The following is a 27,241-nucleotide window of genomic DNA, read 5'->3' as shown; positions in this document are numbered from 1 at the left end:
GTGAAGAAATTTATGGTTTCAGCTCTAAAGAGAGCCATTTGCTTTCCTTACTGCATTGTCATTCTCTTCCTTCTGGTTGGTTAAAGCTTTAATAGCTTTAAATTACTGGCTCTTGCCCTATTACTTCTTTTCCAATATAATGACCTGTGTATTGGTATCAGAACCCCAGTTTAAACTAAATTCACAACTGCATTATAAATAGAAAACACTGAAGCTTTACATACTGGGGGTGTAAGCAGCCATACCTCCTCAGCATGTTTTCATTTGGAATTCAATTATTTTCTGTCTAGCCCATGTCTGAAAAGTTTGCCCCAGAGTTTGGGATTTATCAATGAGATTTCAATCTCCACTTAGAGACTGGGTATTCTTGCAGTGGTGTAAAGAACATGACAAATTTTAATTATGTTAGCTGGGAAAAGTGGCACAAATATTTCCTTGCCATAAAATCTCATATCAGGGGCTCCTTTACCTTTCACTGGTGGAACTTCTATTTCAGGTGTACGTGTAGGTTTCTTTTCTTCAGGGACAGGTCTTTTGAGACGATCTGGCCCTTTAAGATACAATTTACTTTTAGGGCTTTCAAAGCTACTTGAAAGAAGTTAGAAAGAAGAGCAAGTCTAACAAGGAAGATTCTTGAAACATCAAAGAATTAAATCCTTCCTGAAGGAACATTCCTTTCCAGTAGAAACAAAGATATTATTTCTTTCTGAAGTATTTTCACATGCAAGTTAATGACAGCACAAATTTTTTTAAAGTGACTCTAACATGCTTTCAACAAATAACTTGAACCCAACAGGCAAAAGAGACACAGTGAAAAACAGATGAAAAAAACCCCTGTGAGGACATAAAACATGTAGACATGTTTCTCAACAAATAATGAGGACATAAGACTGAAATTAGAATTCATATTTCACAAGGACAATGAAGAGGAAGTATACCTTTAGCTGGTGGAGGTGGTTCCTTTTTAGGAATAGCAGGTGGCACTTTTTCTTTTGGAACAGGTTTCTTTGGCACTGCTGGCACTTTAAAGACATTGGTAGTTTTTTTAAGAAAGTTTGCAGTATGAGTATTATGTAAGAATAGAAGTTAAACAAAAAGAAAACAATGCAGAGAGTCAGAAAACTTAGCAAAACACAAAAATATTTCTCAGATACATAAATACATGTAATAGAAAAGATGGCAGCTATCTGGACTATTTTGCTTGGATTAAGGCAGCTAGAGTTTCAGTTTTTGGATGAATTTTGGATAGGGATAAGCCTGAACAATTAAGTTTCATGTACTATCAGCTGTAATTAATGGTAGCTGGGAATACAGTAAGGTTTCCATTTCCTATCAACTAACTGTAAGCTTTTCTGTAAACACAAACAAGCAAACTAATCCACACTTTCCCATTGACTTAATTCTGACGATTCATATGAGAAATAATTATAAAAGCAGCACAAAATGAATTTATGGAAAATTTAGTGCTATGAACAGAAAATTACAGAACTCTGGACTAGTTCAGTAACTTTCCTAGTCCTTGCTGAAATTGCTATTTGTGACATTTATGTTCCATAAAGCCTGATAGGGAGAATACCTACTAAGATAGCACACACTCCAGCATGTCATTAGGTTAAAAAAAGTTCTAGTTTTTTAGGATTCTGCAGGAAACTAGAGTTTCAATGATCAGCTTTAAAATATCCCTTATGTTGTGATGGCAAAATTAAATTAAAATACTGACTTAATTCCCTTTTTCTGCAGGAAGTAATTTGTTTGATTTTTGTTTTGTTAAACAAATTTTTTTTTTTTTTTTTTTTGGTTATCTGTCTTTTTTTTTTTTTTCTGGTTATCTGTCTTTTACAGTATTGTGAAAGAAAGCTAAGAGTCTAGCAGTCAAACCAGCATAGGTAAAGTACTGGATTTAAAGATTCAGAGACTCATGCAGAAGGCTGTGTTTTCAAATTTATCTGATGGATGATGTACCTTTAGCTGGTGGAGCTTCTCTTTTAAGAGCAGGTACTTTTTCTTCTGGAGGAGGTCTTTTGGGCAGCTCAGGCACTTTAAAAAATATGTCATTATAAGTTACTTAGGATGAAATAGATATAAACTCAGCAAGCAGAGCAATCACTCATTTGTAGAGGCACCATCTCATAATTAATGCAGAAAAAAGAGAGCAGTCATCTCAGAATACTTGAGTAATGAAATAAGAAATATCAATGTACATATTTTTGGTACATTGTAGATGCACTTTCTGTTTGGTGTGAGGGATCCCATGATCATAAATTTAAATGGTGGGAAGGCAGGTTCCACATGAGTCCTAATAACTTTGTAATTCAAAGGAGCTAAACTCGACAAAATAATTAAATATTAATGAATTAAAATTAATTCAGGTTGAAGCTGAATTACATCAGAAGATTAACATGCTCTCTGCTTGTGTTATATCTCCACTACTTCACTCTTGGGCAGTTAGAGAGGGAATCCTCCCATTTTACACTGAAGGGGATTCCTGAGGAAGGACTAGGGTAGAGACAACCTTTGAACTGATTTATCATCACTAGCAACAGACACACACAGGACTACAAACAAGGCAAAATATAAATAAACACCCAAAGGAGGCTTAAGTAGTAACTGAAAACTCAACACACTATAAGAACAAAGAAGTCATGACTTGATTTACCTATAGCTGGTTTGGTTTCATAAGCCTCCTCATATACCTCCTCATATTTCTCATAGATCTCTTCCTTCTCCTTAAACTCATACTTTTCATAGACATCTTCCTCCTCAGCCTCTGCTTCATATTCCTGTTCCAGAATTTTCTTATATCCCTCTGGTTCTTCAGGTTCCTCATATGCCTCAATTTCTTCAGCTTCCTGAACCTTCTCAAACTCCTCAATGCTTTCATATGTCTCATACTTCTCATATTCTTCATAGGCATATTCATACTTCTCCACCACAGGTGCTGGAGCAGGGACTTTTTCTTTCCGTACAAGTTTCTTGGATACTTCAGGCACTTTAGAAACAGTATTATTGTTACTACCTGACAATTATTTAAATGGGGTTTTTTTACAGTTAACCAAGATAATTGACAAAGGACAGAGAATGTGCATGATAACCTCAAGAATAAGTTACATTAAATAATAAAATTATGCTTCTGAAAAAATATATATATTAAAAAAGATTTTAGAATGAGGAGGAAAGAAATCTTTGGGAGAAAAAAGAAGAAATATACCTGTACCTTTGGTTGGTGTTGGTTCTTTGGGTTTGGGCACAACAGCTTGCACTTTCTCTTCTGCCACAGCTCTTTTACGCACCTCTGTGACTTTAAAGATACAGATTTTGTTTAGGAATTGAAAAGCACAAAATCACCTTAGAGCAGTGTAAATAGAAAAGCACAAGAAACAGAGCTTTATGGTTCAACAATGCAAACATTGAGAATAAAGAGTTTTAACATAAATTCAAAGATCTTGTACAATAGACACAAAAGTTAGAAAGAAGAAGGTCAAGGGTATTCCTATCATAAATATTAATTATAAAGAGGACATATACCTTTTGCAGCTGGAACCTCCACTTTTTCAGCAGGAGCAACTAGCACCTTCTCCTCAGGAGCAACCTTCTTAGGCACCTTGGGTACTTTAAAGATAAGACCTAACTTCAGTGTACTTTTGCACAATTTTTAAATGGACACAAAGCCAGAAGTTTACAAACAACAAAGCAGAAACTTACAAACAAATAGTATAGTGACCAATACAATATAGGACATAAATACTTAAGTATCCCTTGCTAAACTCAACTTGAATCAAGAATATTATCAGTTAACCATAACAGCATTTGCAGTCTGCAGTACCTTTGGCTGATGGAGCTGGCACCTTTTTAGGAACAGGTTCTTTCACTTCAGGAATGGGTTTCTTAGGCATCTCAGGCACTTTAAAGACATTTTATTTTAAGAATGTCATCCACCAGTAGTATAAGAAAGAGAATAGAAAACATGTACAAAGAGACATAGTAAGAACTGATCTGCAGAATGGATTTTTAAAAGATGAAACAGAAATTTAAACAAAAGACACTTGACACCCATGGGCAGACTTCATGAGCAACTCAAATAATTTTAGAGCTTGTTTTGTGCTAGAAGTTTGACAGATATCAATACAAATATGCAGCAGGGACACAAAGCTAAACTAAATAACAAACAAACTAAACAGAGACACTGAATAACAACACATTGTTTACTTATGCACCTTTTGCTGGAGGAAGCTCCAGTTTCTCAGGTGGAGGTACAGGTGTTTTTTCTTTTGGGACAGGTTTCTTAGGAATCTCTGGCTCTTTAAAGATATTATTTTGCAAACATGTGTTAAAATTACTTTTGGAGCAGTAAAAGTGTGAACATGGAAATAAGATAAAAACACAGAACAAGACCACAAACTCCCCGCAAAACATATATAAGAGTTGCATCAAACTTCAAACAAGAAATTGAGATGAATTTTAATGAACACAAAAGATGTCATGAGTGACTTGCAAGAAAAGATCATGTACCTTTTTCTGGTACAATTTCCTCTGCAATAAATTCCTCTTCTTCTTCCTCAGGAACAAAAATGGGAACCTTTTCTTCAGACACAACTTTCTTTGCAACCTCAGGCACTTTGAAGATATTATTTTAAGAGCTTTACTTTCACAACATCACAAAGAAAAATCCATAACATAAAACACAAAGACACCAACCTTAAAGTAACATTAGAAATAAAAATAGGGGAAACTTTTTTGGTATTTTTTAGTCCCTGAAAACAGCAATGTGCAATTGGATTACTAGGATGATATGAGGATTAGCAATTTTATCCAATTTTTAATTCCACACTGTCATTGCAAACATAAAATATTAGCAAGATATATTAATAGTCTGCCTCCACTTTGAATTTCACATTTAGGATGTAGGATCTGGTTATTAGTATGATCAATAAATTGATGTTATTTTTGTATAAATTTAGCTAAAACCCTTGAGAATATAGCTTATTCTCAAGGCACATGTAAAAGTTACCTCCATAAATGGAAGAATTTCCAGGTAAAGTGCCATAAAATTAAATTTTAGCTATTTTGTTTAAAGCAAATTTAAACTACTTTTAAAATTATTTCTGGATTATAATATCACAAGGAATTCTTTCATTCACAGTAATCTCTTAAAGTGGAGAAAGATCATTCAAGGCCTGATTCTCAGCTGGCTGCAGTCAATAACAAAATAAACAAGCCCTGTGTGAGCCCTAGCACTGCTCACTACAGGGAAGCAGCAGGGTGATACAACCAAGGACCTGAATTCCCATGAGTATAAATTGAATGTTAAAATTAGTTTCCACTGAAATGTGAAAATAGGAGGGAGAGGGATATCTGCATATACCTTTAGCTGCTGGAATTTTCTTTACTTTAGGAACTGCAACAGGTACTTTTGCTTCTGGGACAGCTCTCTTGGGCACCTCTGGCACTTTAAAGATATTATTTGGATAAGAAATTGGTAATTGCTTTTAGAACACCAAAGCTACTAAAACGACAGAACAAATTCACAAAGACCAGAAAGCAGAAGAAGAAAACTCCTCTCAGAAGGTTAATTACATCCAGCTTAAAACAATCACTGGAGATGAAGATCTATTAATAAATTGACCAAAGCTCTCATAATCTTCAAGAAGGAATGCTGTACCTCTTGCTGGCATCTCTGGAACCTCTTCCTCTTCCTCAGGAGCAAAAATAGGTACCTCTTCAGTGGGATGTCTCGGTATTTCAGGCACTTTAAAGATAGTTTTTAATTTAAGTAGAAAACTTGGACACAACTTACAAAGAAGCTAAAGTTGTGAATTAGCAAGTACATCTGTAACACACTGCTATGACACCAGTTAAATTCTAACAACAAATGCACACAAACAAGAACAAACATTTTCCACATGTTCAGCTACAGGAAGCAATACCTTTGGCTGGTGGAGGCTCTGGCTTTTTATGTACAGGGACAGGTACTGCCTTTTCTGGAACCTTCTTGGGCACTTCAGGCACTTTAAAGACATTTTTGTTTAGGGAATTAATTTTCAATGCAATATAGAACCCAGTAAAAAGATAACTGTTTATCTGATATTAAGATAACTACACAAATATGGTAAAATGGTGTGAAGGTTAACATTGATTTTTTTCCACAGATTTATGCACAGACGTAAACTTACAAATACAGAGAGACTACAGAACTACAAACTGATATAGTGAGGCTAAGGGGGAAGTCTGGCTGTTTAGACAAATTTTTGATCATCTGCTTTTGAAACAGCAAGTCCTTTAAAATGATTTAGATATGTAAGATCCAAAAGACAGAGACAATAAAAACACAAAGACATTTTCAAAGCATAGAATGACAGACACAGACACAACAGTGCCCTGATCAAACAGCTCAGGGAGTGGCTCAGAGACATTAGACTGAAGAATGGGATTGTTACTGGCAGTAACAATCTTATAAAGATGAAGAAACAAAAATAGAATCACACAGTCGAACCAGAAAATGGTGTACCTTTGGCTGGTGGAGGCTCTTCCACTCTTTTGGGCACTGGGACATGTACCTTCTCTTCTGGCACAAGTTTCTTTGGTACTTCAGGCACTTGAAAAAATATTATTGTAGCTTAAGAATTTTATTTTTGAGCCATGAGGTAAAGAACATTAATATGAATCAATAAAGTTGGATGATAAAGAAGAACTCTCAAGAATAAAAAACTTTCTTCACTCTACATCACTTACCAAAAAAAAGACTGACTTTAACATTTTTTATTTATAAAACATTCAGTCAAGAGCTATATCAAGTCATATACCTTTGGCTGGTGGAACATCTTTCTTTTTTGGTACAGGAACAGGAACCTTCTCTTCTGGTACAGGTTTCTTTGGCACTTCTGGAACTTAGTAAGATATTATTAAATATTGAGCTTAGTATGAAAATCTAAACCAACGTGACATACAAACCAGTTATACTAAAACTAAATACAAACACTCATTAATCACAATTAAACACAAACAAAAAGAACCACAGTACTTAAGAGTAACTGTTCTTTTTCTATCCTAGTTTTTAACACAAGTTAGGAGATAAATGAATGCTAGAAGATCTTTCTGATCACAGATAAATTACAAGTGCATATACCTTTAGCTGGGGGAGCTTCCTTCTTCGGCACTTGGACTTTCTTTTCAGGTACAGGTTTCTTTGTCACCTCGGGCACTTCAAAAACATGATTTTGGTTAAAAAAAATAAACCATAAGCTACTCAAAAAAGAAATTAAACAAAAAAGACAGCAACACAACACAAATATTTCACATGAAGATCCCTCTCCAAAAAGAACAGCAAAAAGTAATAAGCAATTAAGGCATCTGAAAAATATTGTGAATTACATATTCAGAGGATGTCTTCTAACATGAAAAGATGATATATACCTTTTGCTGGAGGAGGTTCTTTTTTCTTCAGAATAGGTATTTTTTCCTCTGGAACAGGTTTCTTGGGAACCTCAGGCACTTGAAAGATACCATTAATGTTTTAGGTATTTTATTCCATGAAAACAGGAATATAAAGTGCAAACAAACATCACAAATAGATATGCAAACAAACATCACAAAATCCAAACAAACAGCTATGATTTTAAAGGGTTTTATCACTAAGACAAAAAAATTAACAAACATGTATTAGCTGCTATTATGTCCATTCTCCCTGCTCAACTAATATGTATCTAAATTTTTGTTTGCACTCCAAACACCAGAAATGTCCATATAAATTTTACAATGACTGGAGAATAATTTCACTGGCTCTGATCATACTGAAGAAGGTTTGGAGCATATATTAATTAAAGTTAGCTACTGTGAGAGATTCAATGGAAATTTCAGCCAACAGTAATCTTTCTGTTCAGGGTTAACCCAGCTTTTGCAGTGTACAGCCTCATCTTTTCTCATGTTTATAACAAAATTTGTACTGCAAACAATGTTAGATATAATTTTGAAACTTATTAGTTTGTCAAAAGAAATTCTGAACTTCTTGGAGGGACAATGACACTGTAGAATGATTTGGATCAGGACTGGAAATGATACTCTTAGATGATTATGTAATTTTGGAAAATTGGATATGCATGATCTGCGTCTGTATATTATGATGCAGAAAGTCTTTATTACCAAGATCTTAGCATGACCTGGTTCTCCAAAATGATGAATATTATGTTCATCCTGTACTAAAAATGTAGAAAATTTATACCCATACCATAAAATTAATCCTGAGGGAAACATCTGAAATTAAGATTATTTAAATATGGGTATTTTTTCTTTTTCATGGAAATGTATTATTCCCTTCAAGACAGAAATAAACACCAACCATAGGGCTTTCTAAAATTTCTGAAAAGAATTCAGTGTTTAGGAACCTGAGTTCCTAAATCACTTATTTTCAAGTATTCTAGTTAATTTCTAGATAAACATAATTTTTGTGTATGACTGCAGACTTTACATAAGCATTTTTAAGTATTTCAAGCACAGTCTGATAGCAAACTTGGACCCCAGATGTGGATGAAATTAAGCTCGGTTAAATTTTTATAGTGGGTTATACAGATTCATGTATGACATGGAACATTTGAATTTATGGAGATACTAGTAAAGAGTAGGAGCACAGCCATCACATGTTTTCTGCACTATATAATATTATAATAATCAATACACACCTTTAAAAACACACAAAGCACACTGTAACATTTTAAAATAAATGTTGGTATTTTCATAGAACGAAAAGATACTAGTTTTTCTCACACAAACCCTAAAGTTAAAGTATACCTCTAGCTGGTAGAGGAGCCTTCTCCTCATACTGGGGGACCTGTGGCTCTTCCTCCTCATATTCAGCAACTTCCTCTCCATAATAAGCAGCTTCTTCTTCATAGTGAATGACTTCCTCTTCATACTGAGGAGCTTCTTCTTCTTCATACTGAGGAGCTTCTTCCTCTTCATACTGAGGAACTTCCTCCTCATAGTGACTAACTTCTTCATAATGGCGAACTTCCTCCTTGTAATGGATTACCTCCTTCTCATATCTGGTGGTCTCTTCCTCCTCATATCTTGGAATCTCCTCCTCCTCTTCATACTGAGGAACTTCCACGTACGCCTTTTCTTTCCGCACAACTGTCTTGCGCACTTCAGGCACTTAAAAAGATACCAATTAAAAGAACCTTACAATTTAGCACATAGATCTTACTAATAACAAGGATCACAAGGCATTGGCAACTAAGAATTAACCAAAGGAAGAACATTCCATAGAAAACAAATCAGTACTCACTATACATGGAACATACAAGACACATAAAAACGTTTACACCATATTTCAGTACTATATCCAGTATACCTTTGGCTGGTGGTCTTGCCATTTTTTTAGGAGGATAAATTGGTACTCTTTCTTCAATGATAGCCCTCTCTGGTACATCAGGCACTTAAAAGATACAGTACAATTACATTTAAGACTTTTTGGATGTAAATTGTTTAAAAGCAAAAGTATTCTTGGCAAGAAATAGAAAAAGATATCATACAAACACATGGTTGACATGCAAAAGACAAGTATATTTATTGTCACTGGACATGTAGCTAGGGAAGTCATTAGGCTTCTTTTCAATTAAGAACAACAAACTTTTCAAGATACCAATATAAGCAGCTGATATAATTCCTGCTTCATCCACTGCTGCCAACAGTGAAGTTAAGTTTGCTGATGGGCAAAATTCAAAATCCAAAGCCATCCAATTACAAAAACAATAAACATTGTTCTCTGTAGCAGCTCCTCTCTACAGGGTGGCACTTTGCACTACCTCAGAAAGAGACCAAGAGTCCTCATTCACTGACAAGATTTGTATGGGAGACTCCAGATGAAGGTGAAGGAATATGTGGAGAAAAACTCTGAGAGTGACTAATGATGGACAAGAGTTCTGGTCTAACTAAATCAAAAGAATGACTTGCTTGGTGAGGAGGGTGGTTTTCCTTTTCCATCAATCACTTTATGAAGTGACTTGTTTGTTCTGACATGGCAAGGAGCCATTCCTTCCAAAAGCAGGAGCATTTCCAAAAGATTGAGATGTGGATATGTTCAGTTTTCAAGATTTATTCAGGAAAGAATGCTATGTTTAAGCAGCATATTCTCTTTTACAGAAGTGTGGGGTCTCATCTTCTGAGGCAAGTGTTTTGGAAAATTTTTTACCAATATAACTGGAAACTCCACAGAAAATTATCTTGGCATTTTAAGACCTGGCAGATTTGCCAAGAGAATAACTCTGGCATTTTCTTAACAGATTTGAGATTTTTTCAGACCTTAAGTGATGGAATCCATTCTGTCAGTGACAGATTTGAGGATTTCTAAAAACTTTATTCATGACAAGCTACAGTGAGCATAGGTGAGTGGCTGCCACAAGTCTTGATGCTTGGTATTATTTTTGGGGCAATGTACCTCTCTAAATATTTTCTGGCAGAGTCGTCCTTGATATTTAAATATAAATGCCAGGTATAACTACATTTGAAATCTTAAACTAAAACTGGTTGGAACAGGTACTTTGGTGAATTTGAAAAAAACTGCATTGTGCATGAGTGCCTTTTCAGAAAGCTCAGGTTCCTATGGGCATACTCATGGTATGCTTGTCCCCCCATCACTGGAGACTAAATAGATAGCTCAACTTCACACTGATTTGTCTGTATTAATCTTTCATGATATGAATATGATAATGCCATTTATCAACAGTATCAGGTCTAAAAGTAGTGTAAGGCATCTTGTGGGTCATTTTCACAAATGAATTTATTGTCTACAAAATTGAAAGAGCAATAACTTTTCTTTAAAAGCTGTGAACTGTTGAGCAGGCAGATCCATTACATTGGATTGTGATGTGTCTCAGCCATGTAGGCAACAGTAGAGGTAAAGATTTTTTCTTTCACTTTCAGATTCAGGTGAGGAGTTGCTTTTACAGAACAGGGAAGATCTGTCTGTCTTTTCCGAATAGTAAAGCATGCTAATAGAAATGAAAGGAATGACTGCCTCCTATTTCTCCTCAAAGGTCAGACAGGTGGCAAAATTTTAAAAGGAGGACCTAATGAAATTATTTGGCTTCCACTATGAGAACAGCAGTAAGCCAAGAGGAAAGGATTAAACATTTGGTGAGAATGAAATACTGTCCTGCATTATTCTACGAGCTTCACTTTCCTTATAAACTGGCAACAGCAAAGGACATGAAATTTTGTTTTATTCTCTCTGGTTTTTTCACTAGCTGACAAGGTGTAACTTTGGATACAGAATCTTTTCAGTCTTCATACCTGTGTATGAAATCTCCTTTTCTGTGTGAAGAGAAACGGATACTTCCTCTGACATAGCCCAATGTTCTTCTTCTGTTGGTACTTCAAAGACAGAGTCTAACATTAATATTTTTTTCTAGTGTAAAATCATGCACAAAAATACATATCCCATTTTGAGTCTCTCAGAAAAATAACTATTATTTCCTGACACTACCCACACCTAGAGTAATTGGTAAAAATGTGCTTAGTATTTCCTGAAGAGTTTGTAAAAGCTCCTCTGTGACTACAGTGGATCACAGTGATGGACTTGGTAGTGTAAGGTTAATGGTTGTACTCAATGACATTAAGTGTTTTGTCCAACTTAAATCATTCTATAATTCTAAGTTTGACCCTCAGGAGATGTGCCAGAGCAGTAGGCCTGAGGCTCTGGTACATGAGCACAATCTGTTCATAGATTAACCCAGGACTACCTTCTGGTGGTGGAGACACTTTTCTCTTTTGAACAGCCATGGATATTTTTTCTTCTCTGGCAGTTTTCCTCTGTGCTTCTGGGACTTTAAAGATAATAATTGTAAGAATACTAGCTTCTAAAAGAAATCACACACATTCTGAAAATATATAGACAAGAATTATAGACAAACAACTGGGAGCAAATAGCACACTATTTTAAAGAAAATATAACAAACACAACAATCACATGGGACATACAAATAATATATAGTAAAATAATGTATCTGGTATTAGAGTAATAAATATATAGACCAAAACAAATAAAAATGGAACAGGATATTCACATATAGTGACATAAGATGGAATGAAGATGATAAGAGGTAAATACTTTGTCTCCAAACTCTTCAGAAACTCAAACCACAAAACACCACACACACAGGGTACATAACAAAAACAAACACACAAAAGCACAGAAACAGAGAACATATTTGTAAGTTTGAAACATTTCACTGAATACTGGCAATATTACAAACGCTGATAATTTTTTTCAAATTTTCCATTTTTTTTTCACTAAGTAAATATCACTCAGCTTTTCAAGTATTTAAGCATCCAGAGTGACCAATGAAATTAAATAGTAGCTAAAAAATGCAAAGAATGAAGGGACATTACTATTCTCTGTCACACTCAACAGTATTTTGAAGGGAAAAAAGATGAAGGTCTTTTTCATTTATAACCAAATCAAGAGAGACAGATGTGATTAACTAGGCAGACTGTAAGTATGATGCACATGGATGTCTGATATTTAAAAGCTGTCTCTATTTACAACATAACTTGTATACCTTTAGCTGGTGGAGCTGCCACTTTCTGTGGAATTGGAACAGGTACTTTTTCTTCTGGCACAGGCTTCTTGGGCACTGCTAGCAGTTTTCAAAAAAAAGTTTATTGTAATAGATGCTAAATTAATTACAGTATATAAACATAAGCAGATGACAAAACACAAATCAGAGACTTGACAGTTCTTCAAGTAAAAAGAAGAAGAAAAAAAGACAGCAAACATTGAACATTAGAGTTTGTGTTAGATAGCTAGACATAAATACAAACCAGTGTTCTGAAACAAGACTTCTCTTGTGTAATTTTTAAAATTTATATACCTTTCTTTGGTGGAGCTACTTCTTTTTTAGCAACGGCAACTTTTTCTTCTGTGATAATTTTCCTGTGCACTTCAGTCACTTAAAAATAATGTGCAAAAGTATTTGATTACAATATTTGAAATGCAGGTATATGTTTCTTTTACTTATTCTGATTGTTTAAAAAAAAGTGCTAAGTGAACTTCAACAGCAACAAAAAAAGACACTGCTGAAGAGCATCCCTTATATCCATAGTACCAAAATGAGTAAAGCCAAAAAAAAAGGGGAGATTCCTACAAAGGTTATGGATACTAACAAACAAAACTGCATTTAAGTAAAATGCCTAAACACAAATACTGCAAGACCAAACTAAAAATCTCCATGGTAATAATCTGTTTACCTTTGGTTGTTGGAGGTTCTTCAAATTCTGCCTCAAAAGTGGGCACCAATGCTTCTGCAGGTTCTTAAAAAAGATTGTGTAACTTTAGAAAATTTGTTTGATTTCATCAATAGGCATAAGATAGAAGATGAAATAACACATAAATAACATATAACAACATAAATCTCATCAAGACAGCACACGTCACAGGTGTAATTGTAGACAAACAGACATTAAAACAGGTTTAGTGCTGAAGAAATGTGATACTGGAGATATATGTTGTATCAACAATCCAATTCCCAACCAAGGCATATATGTTAAAGATGGAATGCAGCAAAAAAGCTTTTTTTTTTTTTTTTTTCAACAGGAACAAACCACTGATATACCTTTTGCTGGTGGAGCCACCATTTTTTTAGACACAGGAACAGGTACTTTCTCTTTAGGAACTGCTTTCTTATGGACTTCAGGAACTTCAGAAAAATGAGCAAGATGAGAAGGAAGACGAGAAAGAATATTAAAATGTAATATTTGCAATTGCCTACTACACGATACATTTTACTGAGTTAAAACAAACAATAATTTTCAAAGTACAAGGTACAATTTGAGACAGCATTCATCATGTGAGAAGACACAATTTATGCCAACATGTACAAGCAGACAGTAAGACAAACATAATCCCTTTGAAGACACATAAACCAGCTGAGGAACTGGTTTATACCTTTAATTGCTGGAGCTTCCTTAGGAGCAGCTGGGACTTTTGGCTCAGGGACAACTCTCCTGGGCTTCTCAGGCACTTTAAAAGATTACAATACATAGTTTTACAGAGGGGAGTAGTATCACAAGCACACACAAAACCGCCAAAAATGGACATAAACATGTACTGACAACATAATGTTAAGAATGATGAAACAACTCAAATGCTGTAGTGAAAGGAACTTATACCTTTTGTGGGAGGGGCTTCCTCTCTTTTAGGAACAGTTACCGTCTCCTCTATGTAGTAAGACTCTTCTTCAGTCACTTTTAAAAAGAGTAAAATATAAAAATACTTAAGTTTAAGTATTTAACATATATTATTGTCTTTATGGCCCTGGTAAGGAACAAAATATTCCTAAGTCTTTCTTTATAGAGTCCTCTGGGATGACAAAATCTACATCCAAGCCATCCTGCTTCCTCTGAGGCAAATGGAAACACTCCAAGCCACTCAAATGGAACCAAGAGACTGAGCCCTCATCTTGTATTCATGTGGAATTTGAAAATGCTCCATTCCTCTGTCCACTAACTCACTAATGTTGGAATTTTTTTGAGAAATCTTTCCCCAAATACTGAGAAAATTCCTTGACTGAAGATGTCCCTGGAAAAATCTGTGGTGTTACTAGCCACAGAAATTCAGTCAGTCAGTGTTACTGTCCTTCACAGTATTATGTGACCACCAATAAACTCACAGGTGGGAACAATATATTTATTTTACAATGAAATTATCTGAGGAACTTGAGTGCATTGTGATATCTGGAAGAACATTTACTTTATCTAGACAACCTGGTGGAAGTGGAACTGCCAACAGAGGAAGTCCTAATAGATCTCACTATCAAAGAGATAACTATTTTCACTGTGTTGAAAGAGGATTAGCTACTCCACTTTTCAAAAGCAAGTAATAAAAGTTGTAGACATTAAAATTTATAAGTTACAAAACATATTTGTATAGCAGTAATTTTTTCCTTATGAATAAAGCAGGTATCAATCCAAACTATCTATTTGTTATAGACCAAAAATCTCTTTTTTGCTTTTGCCTAGTGTTCCTGAATTGTTGTCATACCTTCAGAAATCTCTTCTCTGTGAAGGGAAAAAGAGACTTCCTCTCTTTCTTCTTCAGACCATTCTTCAACTGTTGGTTCTTTAAGGAAAATTATTAGTTTTAGTATGTTGGAGGATAGATAGATGGAGAGAGGAAAAGATTGATGGGTAGAGAAGATGAAGACCAATTCTCAGAAGTTCTATATGACAATGATAGATATGCATACAATCCAGAAAGTGCTGAGCACATACATATATATATATGTACAGTTTGTTCTAAATTATGGGGTTTGTCCATGTTCCAGGTTCCCTATTGTCTGTTTTATCTAATACCATTCACTGGTCAAATACTGCCAGTTCATTAGAATGCCTCAGCTCCCCAGATTTCCCCAGAACAGCTCAAGTGGGGGAAACAAGAGTCAAAGAATTAGAGGTTTCTCCTTGATCCAACTGTATGAAAGTGAGGAAAGGAAAAATGAGATGGATAAGAAAAGAACTGAAAGGAAATCCTGGCATGTACTCATCTACAAAGATGACTGAGTCAGGGAAAAGCTCAGCTAGTTCTGGAGAAAAGGTTAATTTGCAGGAGACAAGCAGAAATTAACACTGCATGTATCCATATGAATATTCATTTGCAAGTTCATATTTTAGATGTTCCAAATTTTCTTCTAAAAATTCATTTATGGTTTTTAAAGGAAAGTGCAAATTGTCTTGACTGGGTAGTTATTAATGGGATATAAAAACAGACAAAATGCTGATTTCAGTTATCTTGAAGCAGATATTATGTGGAATTATACTAACTTAAAACAACCAATCTCAATCTTCCCTGAACATGAGAATGTGAACTGAAAGCTGGTGAGAAGCCAACACTGCAGAGACAAGCAGTATTTTATCTTCAGGGCTACAGACAGCTTTGTAGTGAGACTGACAAATGGATGGTTACAGCCCTAATTTGTGGACTCTAAAATAAACAATATATTCATATTTGTTACTGCAAATTTATGAGGCTCTGATCCGAAGATCATTGTGTTCAGTAGTAGAGTTTGCACTCCTGTCAATGTGGTGGGATCCTGACATTCAAGACTGAAATTGTAAATGACACTTTAGGAGACTTTTCACTGCCTGAAGATCAACACAAAACTCATACAAGATAACTATCAAAAAATCTTTGATGTATTCTGATCTTGATATTAGAAAAACAGACTTGCAGACATAGCACAAGTTTCTCTCTATTAAGTGTTTATAGTGTACCTTCAGGTGATGGAATTTCCTCTGGAATGGCAACAGATATTCTTTCTTCTGTAATAAGTACCTTTTCTTCAAAAGTGGCTTTCTTATGCACTTCAGGCACTTTGAAAGATAATGATATTAAATTATGCTTTACCAATTCCATTGTGAAAATGTATTTTCAAAATGATAAATCTAGTTTTCCAAAGAAGGGTGCTGAGCACATAACATATAACAGAAATTCAATATTTAGGAAGAACACTGTGTAAGTATTGCATAAGAGATACAACATACTGCAATGATTCATGGTCTAAATGAGAACAGAACTCACAAGAGAAGCACAGATCAACGACTAATAAGCACAGAACTTAGACAGGAGCTGAGAAATAGCATATTCTTGTATTCTACTGGAAAACATACCTTTAGCTGGAGGAGCCACAATTTTTTTAGGCACAGCAGGAGACACTTTTTCCTTCGGGACAGGTTTCTTAGGAACTGCAGGCACTTAAAAAAAGTATTTGTTTTAGAACACTGGAAGTAAAAGCTGGCACATGCATTGTGTAAGAGAAATGTGTTGTTGAGAAAGATTACACATGGACACATTTTGCTTACCAAAATGACAGCTGACAAAACTGAGATAAATACAATGTTCTAAAGATTACAATAAATGACATTAAAGTGAGCTATATTGTACCTTTTGCAGGGGGAGTTTCTACTTTAGGAACATATAACATTTTTTCTTCTGGAGCTGATTTTTTAGGCACTTCTGGCACTTCAAAGATATTAATTATTATATAATTAACTTAAATTAACAAGTTTTTAAGAATAAGTCTACAGCACGCCTATAGACAAAACTGACACAAAAGATACACGTTAACATAGATGAAGTACCAGTAAAACCAGATTAACTTAGCAATCAAAACCAAAATTTGACATAAACAAGATGCTTAAGATAGTAAGAGAAGAGCATTATTTTTTTAAGTGTACCTTTAGGTGTTGGAGCTTCCTCTCTTTTTGGAACAGCAACCTTTTTCTCTGGGAGAGCTTTCTTAGGAACCTCTGGCACTTAAAAAACCATAAAATGTAAGAGGACTGAATTCTAAATTTTAAAGATTTATCAGAGTATTGTAGATTTCATTAATCCATTTGTAAGAATATCAAGACACACCATATAACACATTCATACACTTAACATAGAAAGATTTATCACAAGAGCAACATACGTTGGATAAAAAACAAAATTAAATCAGTTGCTATAAGACTATCAAATGCTTTAAGACTGATTTCTTAACAGAAGAATGAGCTGCTTGAATATATTACTAGGTTTAAAAAATCTAATGGATGTAGAGAGAATTATACATAAAATATAAATTCTAACACAAACATGCTTACATACAGACTAACAGGAAAATAAAACTCAACAAACAGTGTACTTTCCATCAGTAAGTGTATCTTTGGCATGCAGATCTTCTTTGGGAAAAGGAACATAAACTTTTTCTTCAGGCACAGTTTTTCTAGGCCCTTCAAAAACTCCAAAGGTACTAAAATTCGTCTAAGTAATCTTTCTAAGGCTTTTAAATGCCTTGCATGAGAACAGACATTCACATGTAACACACAAAGATTACATTTACCATATGTGTTGAGAACATAAGAGAGGTTAGAAAAAGAGGACAATAGCACAGAAGTGGTTAAAGCCCACACTCAAAAGATGCTGTACCTTTTGCTGGGGGAGCCACTTCCTTTTTAGCAACAGCAACTTTCCTTTCTGGAACAGGTTTCTTAGGCACTTCAGGCACTTTGGAAAACATTGTTAAAGTAAGAGACCTTTAGTTTTTGAAACACTAATCCAGATTTGAGTAATCTGACATTGTTTTATGCAATGAGCACAAGGAGCTGAGACTTCAACCAACACAATACAATGTACAGCCTTTTGGACAAATGTGGACAATACAGGAAAGATGATGCAGTATGAAACTCCTATTTAGTTAAAATCACTGCACTAGCACCTTTCATTTTGCTCTCTTGAAGTAAAACCACTGCACTTACTTGCAAAAAACACACAACTTAAACAGAAAAAGAAGGGCCCAAGCTGAGACAAATTCAAGCTGTAAGCTAAATTATAGCACAATTGAAAAACTGAAATAGTGCAACAGAGACAATGAGAAATCAAATAATGCATACGGAGATAGTGCAAAAAACAAAGACACATAGAGAGTAAATTCCTAAATATATTCAAGAAAACATTAAAAATGGTACAAAGAAAGAAATTTTGTTTGGGCTTTCCTTCTTTCTTTTTTACTAGAGCAGTAGAAATACCTTTAGCTGATGGAGCTTCTGTTTTAGGGACAGGAACAGGCTTTCTTTCTTCTGGAACACGCCTCTTTGGTATCTCAGGCACTTTAAAAGATAGGTGGTGATCATTTAGGAGACAGTTAAAATAATTGGTAAACCACAGTAGGCTACTCTTAACATGGTGTATAAACAAACATTGAATGTACAAAACTATTCTGTTTTATCAAACAGATACAACAAACCCATTCAAAAAAGCTATTAAAGAAATTATTTAAAGCAGTCATGAAGAAGAATAAGATAGAAATGGAGTAAGGTTTGAAGCTTTGAGAGCAGAGCCATAGAGAAATTGAAAGATCTCAGTTCTGGTATGCTATCCTTTGGTAAACAGTGTTACAGACAGACAGTGTGAATGTTCAGAAGAATGGAGCATCTACTGATGCAAAAACTTTATTCACCTTCAACATGAGAGATCTCCAGTTCTGTAGAAACTACTTCTTCCTCCTCCTCAACCTCCCTTTGTGCTACAATGGGAATTTAAAAGATATTAATAGCTGAGATAGGAAATATCAATGTCTATAGTAAATTTGAAAAACTTTAAGAATAAAAGTGAATAAAATGTGTGTACGGTACATAATCATCACTGAAACACATATGTTAATATGTAAAAAATAATCCAGAAAATGAAAGCATGTGCAAATATCACAATTAATTTTGATTCAAATTAAAACAAACAAACAAACAAACAAACAAACAAATATTTATTAGACTCCCATCCTCAATCAAAGTACCTTCAATTGGGTAAACAGCCTCAAAGAATCTTTCTTCAACTGTTTTCTCATGCTCTGTTGGCTCTTCAAAGAAAAGTATTTAAACAACATTAAGATAAAATAGTCTAAATATTTCCATCTATTAAGCTAAATAAATCTAAAGCATAAACAATGGACAAAAAAAGCAAGGCATACTGAAAGACAAATATACAATATGTCTAAATATGTAGTTTGCCATACATAAAAATAGATCAAAAGAAAGTATAGTAGGATTGATAGATTGTTTTGATTTGGGTACATAGACTTTTGGGTTTGTACATACCTGTAACATCATATGAATACTCTTCTTCTCTGTGGACAGAAACTGACATCTTTTCTTCTGAAACAGTCCACGTTTCTACTGTTGGTACTTTAAAGATAGGATTTTGTTTTAGTATTTCATATGCTAGATCCACATTAGTGGTAGTCAGCATGTGAGTTTTTATCAAATCTTTATCTTTATTGCACATTAAATCTTAGACATATTTAGACAGTCAGTATTCATATTCTAAAATACTGAACACAGAACAAGCACACAAGTGTAATATTTAGTATTTGTTAAAGACTAAAGACAGACAGACACCTTTAACCCAAACATTTGAAACAAAATGCATGCAGAGACCTTTGGAAATAGTATATGAAAAGAATTTTAAAGGTGGTTCTTCAAAGATGTTTTTGGGCATGAGGACACAATTATGCTTATTATGTAAGGATAGATGAAGAAAAAGCTAAGTCACACTGCAGTGTAACTGCAGGCTCTTTAAACAAGAGCCAAAAGGCTATCCACAAATGTGTTAAAAACAGACTTTATAAAAAACAAAAGCATGGTAGACATACTAATTAAACACTGAGAGTAGTCACAGCATGACTACTGCTATGGATCCAGATACATACACACAAGCCCACATATTCCAAAGATGCACAGAAACACATTGGGTGCTGAAAAAAGTGTAAACTGCAATTCAAAGATGCTGATCTGTACCTTCCTTTTTCATAACTTTTTCCTCAACGACCATGGGTGTAGGTTTTGGTGGCAGAACTTTCTTGGTAACTGTTGGCATTAGAATTTTGTTACTCAGTCAAACATTTAGCAAAGAGATCAAAATAAGTCTACAGCTATCTATTGTTGATGTTGAAAATACAACCAGCAAGACAAACAAGCTAACTCAGCAGCTAAGTCAGGTTTCTTGGAATCACACAAAGCAGCATAAGGAATGTGTTTGTTTCTTTGTATTGCTGTGTTCTAAAGGCACTCAGGACATTTAGCACACAGCTCATTTCTGATACTTACTGGATTGCAGCTGACAGAATCCTTCTGCAGAATGGGAAATGCTACACAAGAGGAGGTAGCTACTAAGAGAATAAGGGCTCATCTTTATTTCAAAATGAAAGAATTAACCAAGGCATCTTGGTAGATGAGTCAAAATGGAAATCTAAGTAAGATGGGGATTTCACATCTTCAGCTTAGAGTGAAACACGCTATTTCAGTCAGTGCAATTCTATAAACACTTCCTTCATTAAAGCATTGGTAGTTAATATTTGCATTTAGTATTTTCCCCTAAAAAGCTTTCAATCTTTTTAAAGAGTTCAGCAGAAGCTTTTATTAGATGTTTCAAAGACTGAAAAATTGATCAGACCATGTTAAATAAAGAGAAAGCATATGCAGATCAGCTAAGTAACAAAAGCCACAGCAGTAAGGAAAGATCACATTAAGATAACTAAACAGTATTTACCCTCAGCCCTTTTGACTTTTTCTTCTGCAACCCTCTGAGTGGTTACCTCCACCTTTTCATCAACAGGTTTCTTGACAACTGGAAGTAATTCAGATAGATTTATTGTTTAAGTAATCTCACAAATTATTTTCTGTATAGAAACCAGATAGAACTGATAATTTTTTTGTTTAGGATGTCATAAACCTTATGCCACTTGTCCTCTGTTCAGTGCATTTTTTACTGGTGGTGAACAGCGGTGGCAATAAGGCCCACCCTGCCCTGAGAGATATGCAGTGATCCAAGTGGAAAAGACTTGCCAGAAGGGCAGCATTTAATTTCTTAAACATTACACCTGTCCTCAAGGCTAATATACAGGGAGAAGGAAGGATGAGTGAAGCTCAGTTTGATTTTACCATCAATTCCTGTTTTCATTCAACCACCTTTGCAGAGAGCTCACAAGTATGAGGTGGGAGAAAAGGTTGTCATGACCCTTGCTCATCTGACTGTCAAACATAAAGAGAATTTTCTTCTTTCCAAGGAAATGTGAATGATCAGTGCCATTCAGCTTGAAGGAGATGCATGAGAGATTTTAATCTGCCTGTTCCTGTTAGTTTTTTGGGAAAGTCATACCTTTTTGAACAGTTACTTCCTTCTTTTCCTTCTTCTCAGCTATAATGGCTGGTGGTTTTCGCTCAGGCACAGGTTTCTTAGGAACTTCAGTCACTTAAAAAATACCAAAACCATCACTTAATTACAAAAAAAAAAAAAAAATTGTCTAAAGGCTCCGTAGACAGAAAGGTACTAGTTATGCCATTATAATCTCATGAATTTTAAGAACACACAGAGAGTTTTGGAGATCCAATTGTTGAAAAATGCTTTGTTTTTTCCAAGTTTCATGTTTTCTCATCAGAGCCAAATTTTGTTCCTAGAGGCATACATGTTACTAATCCCCAATACACTTACAGCATGCAAGAAATTGCAAAACACAGCCATTAACATCAATCAATAAATGTGTGAAGCATTTAAGTAAATCAAGTTTATCTAGTGCACATGAAAATGATAGAAGAAATACCCAAAAAACTAAAAATTACCCGTCCTTACTACCAACTCATATTAGGTTTTTAAGACCTGCAAAGTTCTTTGGCAATTAATTTCTAATGTATCCATTCCTATCTGCATCCATACCTTGTGATATCTTGTGTTAACATCAAGTGTCACTTAAAAGAAACAAAATGACATGATAATTCAAATACCTTCTTCATGAATGATTCTTTTTTCTTCATAAGTCACTTCTCTTTTCTCATAAGCTTCTTCCCATTCCTCTTCCCCTTCATCATAGCCCTCTTCCTTGACATAATAGTCATGGTCTTCACCATAATCTTCTTCCCATTCTTCATAAATTTCCTTGGGTGCTTCATGTATTTTCTTCTCTTCATGTATCTCTTCTCTCCTTGCCATGGATGTTATCTTGACCTCTTTGGGCTTCTCTGGGAGCACCTCAGGAACTAAAAATAAATAAATCAATTATTCATATCATAGTCTGGAATTTGCAAGGCACGTTGAATGTTCACATTTGGCGAAATTATTTCACCCTCATAGATGGTTTAAAGAAGGGACTATTTTAAACAGTCACAATCAGCTTTGATTTTAAATCATAAAGCCAGAAATCAAACTATTGTGATAGATTCAAGTTATTTCAAAAGAAAACACCTTGTTTCCACAAGGCAATTTTACTCTTTTAAAAAATGTTTTCAAACAAAGGAAAAAAGTTACCTTTAGGTGGTGGGACTTCTTCAGGAGCTTTTTTAATCACCTTTTGTGGGACTTTCTTTAATGGAACCTTTTTCTCTGCTTAAAAATAATAGATTTTAAAAAATTAAATTAAAAAACCTTAAGAACCCGTAAAAAGTCAAACAAACAAAAATCCAAAAACCAACTGTCATAAAGAAACATCAACATAGTATTCAAATACTGTAAGGACTTTTACCTGGCTTTTTCTCCTCAGGAGGTGGAACAAGAGGCAGAAGAATGGGAATAGGGGCAGCTTGTGGGAGAAATGAAATATTTAGAACAAAATTTAAGTTTGATATTTCCTTTTAAATCAAGAAAAATTCTGGTTTGAGAAAATAGATTATAGGTTTTTATTGCAGCTGCAGAATAAAAGCAAACATGTTGCTTATTCTGAGAGTTTAAAGCAGCTGAGTAAATATAATTTGAGTGGGAATCCCCAGTCTATCTTATTTGAACCCTGAATATCCTCAGCTTTATTTCATTCCTGCCATCACTCTCCTATCTTTGCTGATGGTAATTCATTTAAATATCAAATCTTTCCCTTCCTGTTGCCACTGCAAGCATTTACCAAATTATTCTGGAAATAAACTCAAGAAGTTTAAACTGCTGACATTTAAAGTAAACTACTGGGTGCAACAGAAAGCTACTGTTTGTAGTCCATAGTCCAAAATCAGAGCCTGGGGAGAGACCCTTGCCATAAACATGAAATCCAATGTATGGCTTTAAAAGAATATTTTTTTAAAGGCAGTAAGTTAGACAGCTTGTTTAAAAGATAATTTTTGTGGCAAAACATCAACTATAACATAAGAAGAGATGAAAATTAGGAAAAAATATCAGAGAGGAAGATGGAAATAAAAGGAAGATCAAATGAAGAATAGACTGATAGAAAAACATGATGGAAAGGACTGTTTTAAGATAATAAAATTAACTTCTACCACTACATGTGTAAAGTTTTCACCTTCCACACAACAAAAAAGCCTATCCAAGTCAAGAGTCTATCCAAGTCAAGTCTTGCTCACAGGGATAATTAACTAGACCTTATTGCTGAGCTAAGATTTTTCTCTGAGGTTCCCACTGGCCTTGTGGTTCAGTGCAGACACAGAACAAGCATGGTTTGGTACCCTACCTTCAGCTGGTTTTTGAGCTGGAACTGCAACCTTGGCATCAGGAACATCTAGAAAATCAAAATGTTTAATTGACTTAATAAATTCTACCAATTAAAAAACATTTCAATGTGCTCTCCTCAAGAATAGCAGTTGATGATGTTCTAATCTTTTTGTAGCATAAAAGGATTGTAGCTTGCTCCTCAAGTATAAGCTAGCCAACCAGTAGATAACTAATTGTATTAGCCTTTCAGTTCAGCCAGTTCATACAATGTTATGTTTTATTTCTAAATAATTCTTGCCGCGTTTGGAATAAGCTGGCAAGCACATTCAAAAAAGGAAATCATAAGGAGGTGATTTTTACCCATTTTGCCTCCTTGGGTTTTGGTTTTTTTTTAGTTGCACAGAGAAGTGCCTATCTATTACTTGGTACATCTTCATTGTTCTATTCCTTAGCAATTCAAACAAAAATAAACTTGTGCTTTTTAGAGAATTGGGGGAAAATAGGGTCCCTGTTAATGTCACTGATTATGGATTTATCCCAGTAGTCATTGCCATTACTTATGAGAGTAATAGTTTCATATGTCTGTGGATGAGGAATACTTTTTCAGGATGTAGGTTATACTTACTCTAACCAGGACAAAAAGATTTGAAAATAATAAAATAGCAGGAAAATGCTCTAATTTTATGACAGAGTATAGACAAGATCTTGTGCCAGTCTTGCTTGAGGACTTTACCTGGTGGCTTCAACTCCAGTTTGATTTCTGCAAAGGAATAATAGATTTCTTTTAGGACTATTGATTTTTCCAGAATCATGTTTCAAAAAAAAACAAATTTACACATGGCTATGGTCACAAATTTGTTCAGAAGATTTGCTAACCTTTGGTTACGAGATAGAGCTCTGCAGTGCTTCTTGCTTCTCCTCTTGGTTCAAGACGAGCAATTACAGAATACACACCTGCAGCAGCCAAAAACATTCATATTTTTGCTTTCATAATTTAAAACCAGACAAAAAAAAAAAAAAAAAAAAGCCCAGATAAAAAATGGCACCAGCACAAATGTTTCATGCATTTTTACCTTCATCTTCTGCATTAACGTTGTGAATAGTCATATAATGGCAGCGACCCTCACTTCTGAAGCTGTACTTGGGACTCTCTCTCAGTTCAGTGGGGCCTTTATACCACGTCACAATTGCATCATCAAAAGACACCTCACACTCGAAGGTTGCAGACTGGTGTTCACTCACAACGATGTTCTGTATGCTCTTGGTGAACTGAATTGGTTCCGCTGTTTTTAGAAAGAAAAAACACATGGGCTGTTATGCACCACCATGACATTTACTGCATCTGAATCCTTCTCACTGTTGTCATCAAAATAACTAAATTTTAATGAGATAATAGCAATGGATCTTGAACAAGTAGAGTAAGAAAAAGGGATTCCATGTGCTATGAAGTTTTATGCATAAGAATGAAGATTAGAAGACGTAAGAGTTCAACTATAACAAGATTGCTGTGCAGATGTATTTTGTAAGAGAAGCCATTAAGGAAACTAAAGAGAGAGGATAATTAAGAGAAGCCCAAGGAAAATACAAGAGTTCCAAAGAAAATAGAAGCTGGTACAACTCAGATTGCTTGTGGGCTACGGAACATTATTAATCATAGTTCAGTCAAGAATATTAAGTTACACAAGTATGTCACATGTTGCTCAAAGACAAAATTTCTTTAGTCCGTTTTCAAGTTTTGGAGTCTGTCTTTCAGAAATCCTTTTTATTTTCATTTGTTCTGCTAATGAAACCTCCAGAAACTGTCACTATTGTAAGAAAGATATTCTTTATCTTTACAAACCTTCGATGGCCAGATCTGCTGTTGTTTCTAGACTGTCAAGCTTGCATGTGTACTGTCCCTCGTCTTCCGTTCTGACATCCTTGATGATGAGCTTGTGCACTTTGTCAGAGACTTGTGTTGAATATCTCCCTCCTATTTTAATGGGTCTCCCATTTCTATACCATTGAGACTTGGCATTTGGGATAGAGAACTGACAAGTCAGTGTGCATGTTTTTCCTTCCTTGAAAGTAGTGTCATGAAGATGCCGCTCAACTGCAGGTTCTATTAGCATGTTAAAACATATATTTTAACAGAGATCAGAGAGTGGAATAAATAATGTAAAATAATTCAAATGTATACTTCATAAGTACACTTACCAATCACAGTTAGCTTGGCACTGGCAATATGTGGTCCACACACTATTCTGAAATTTCCTTGATCACCAGGCTGGCAGTTCCTAATTCTCAGTATGTGGCGATCACCTTCAATTCTAATTTCATATTTATCATTGGAGTCCAGTTTCTGGGTTCCCTTGTACCACGACAGTTTAATTTCTGGATAGTTAATCTTAATCTCACATTCAAAGACAGCATCCTCATCTGCTAAAACCGTCTGGTTTTCAATGTCTCTGATCAGAGTAATGGGCTGGAAAATATTAGTTTAAATTAATTTCAAGTTCCCTGTTATGGATTTGAATATAGATTATGAATTTTCATAAATCAGTCCAAAAATATTTTACCTCTGTTTGTGTCAGTCGCTGCTGAATAAAAGCTACAAGCTCATCAAATTCCTGATCTTCCCTTTGAGCTTTCTCTGTGAGCTCAATTTCCTATAAAAATGCAGAATATACTTAAAGATTAAAGGATATTAAATCAAGATGTCCTATTTATCCAACACAGAATTCACTCCTACATCAAATTTTATGTAACTGTACTGTAACCAGTGTGTCTTCCTATTCTAACAATTGCAGTCAAGTTTTGAAGACAGAACCTACTTAGCCAGAAGGCCCATTTATTCTTCATGGATTTGAGCATGCAAGAAATTGAAAACTGCCAGTAAAGGATCTAAAGGGGAACGAGGAATTCCTGCACACATCATAACTTCAGAGCTTCAGAGTGTGGACACCATGTGTGTTCAAGGGAAGCATATTGCTCCTAAGAGAGCCCATGCTGCAGTCACACTGTTTCTTACCAATCTATGGCTTTCTTCTGCTTGGGTTTGCTTTAGTAACTCAAAGGCTTGCAGGAGGCCACGGAAATCTGTGATTCCATACATGCGAGCATATTTCTCATATTCTTTGGGATCTACATTTTTGAGAAGTTCCAAGATGTCAATAGGTTGCTCTTCCTCTTCTTTTCTTTTTGTTGGAGTGCTATGCAAATCAATAACAGAAGTTAACTATGCAGCATTTCATTCCCAGAAAGTTGTTTAGTGAAATACTGAATCACCTCAGAGCTGTCCTGTGCAGTAGAATCCTT

General features: G+C 34.9%; 1 protein-coding gene across 1 annotated transcript in view; it reads right to left on the bottom strand.

Moving 5' to 3' along the window:
* TTN (titin) overlaps positions 1–27,241 on the bottom strand; it is a 238,044-nt gene that overhangs the window by 125,452 nt on the left and 85,351 nt on the right. Inside the window, exons 80-120 of the mRNA XM_079310285.1 lie at positions 26,955–27,135; positions 26,503–26,592; positions 26,141–26,408; positions 25,785–26,045; positions 25,018–25,227; positions 24,821–24,898; positions 24,678–24,704; positions 23,964–24,011; positions 23,034–23,090; positions 22,820–22,894; positions 22,300–22,551; positions 21,677–21,769; positions 21,068–21,145; positions 20,317–20,385; positions 19,618–19,704; positions 19,317–19,379; positions 18,984–19,049; positions 18,553–18,633; positions 17,954–18,031; positions 17,224–17,301; positions 16,657–16,740; positions 16,261–16,359; positions 15,032–15,109; positions 14,161–14,235; positions 13,937–14,011; positions 13,605–13,688; positions 13,240–13,302; positions 12,864–12,941; positions 12,552–12,629; positions 11,733–11,816; positions 11,284–11,364; positions 9,344–9,427; positions 8,782–9,144; positions 7,411–7,488; positions 7,124–7,198; positions 6,801–6,884; positions 6,506–6,592; positions 3,215–3,298; positions 2,657–2,989; positions 1,963–2,037; positions 939–1,022 (exon numbers count right to left, since the gene is read on the bottom strand). Coding sequence (XP_079166411.1) covers positions 939–1,022; positions 1,963–2,037; positions 2,657–2,989; positions 3,215–3,298; positions 6,506–6,592; positions 6,801–6,884; positions 7,124–7,198; positions 7,411–7,488; positions 8,782–9,144; positions 9,344–9,427; positions 11,284–11,364; positions 11,733–11,816; positions 12,552–12,629; positions 12,864–12,941; positions 13,240–13,302; positions 13,605–13,688; positions 13,937–14,011; positions 14,161–14,235; positions 15,032–15,109; positions 16,261–16,359; positions 16,657–16,740; positions 17,224–17,301; positions 17,954–18,031; positions 18,553–18,633; positions 18,984–19,049; positions 19,317–19,379; positions 19,618–19,704; positions 20,317–20,385; positions 21,068–21,145; positions 21,677–21,769; positions 22,300–22,551; positions 22,820–22,894; positions 23,034–23,090; positions 23,964–24,011; positions 24,678–24,704; positions 24,821–24,898; positions 25,018–25,227; positions 25,785–26,045; positions 26,141–26,408; positions 26,503–26,592; positions 26,955–27,135 — 4,466 coding nt within the window. The remainder of the gene's footprint in view (positions 1–938; positions 1,023–1,962; positions 2,038–2,656; positions 2,990–3,214; positions 3,299–6,505; positions 6,593–6,800; positions 6,885–7,123; positions 7,199–7,410; positions 7,489–8,781; positions 9,145–9,343; positions 9,428–11,283; positions 11,365–11,732; positions 11,817–12,551; positions 12,630–12,863; positions 12,942–13,239; positions 13,303–13,604; positions 13,689–13,936; positions 14,012–14,160; positions 14,236–15,031; positions 15,110–16,260; positions 16,360–16,656; positions 16,741–17,223; positions 17,302–17,953; positions 18,032–18,552; positions 18,634–18,983; positions 19,050–19,316; positions 19,380–19,617; positions 19,705–20,316; positions 20,386–21,067; positions 21,146–21,676; positions 21,770–22,299; positions 22,552–22,819; positions 22,895–23,033; positions 23,091–23,963; positions 24,012–24,677; positions 24,705–24,820; positions 24,899–25,017; positions 25,228–25,784; positions 26,046–26,140; positions 26,409–26,502; positions 26,593–26,954; positions 27,136–27,241) is intronic.

The sequence above is a fragment of the Erithacus rubecula genome (genome assembly GCF_903797595.1).
Source record: "Erithacus rubecula genome assembly, chromosome: 8".
Lineage (NCBI taxonomy): Eukaryota > Metazoa > Chordata > Aves > Passeriformes > Muscicapidae > Erithacus > Erithacus rubecula.
This window is presented reverse-complemented; position numbering and strand designations above follow the sequence as displayed.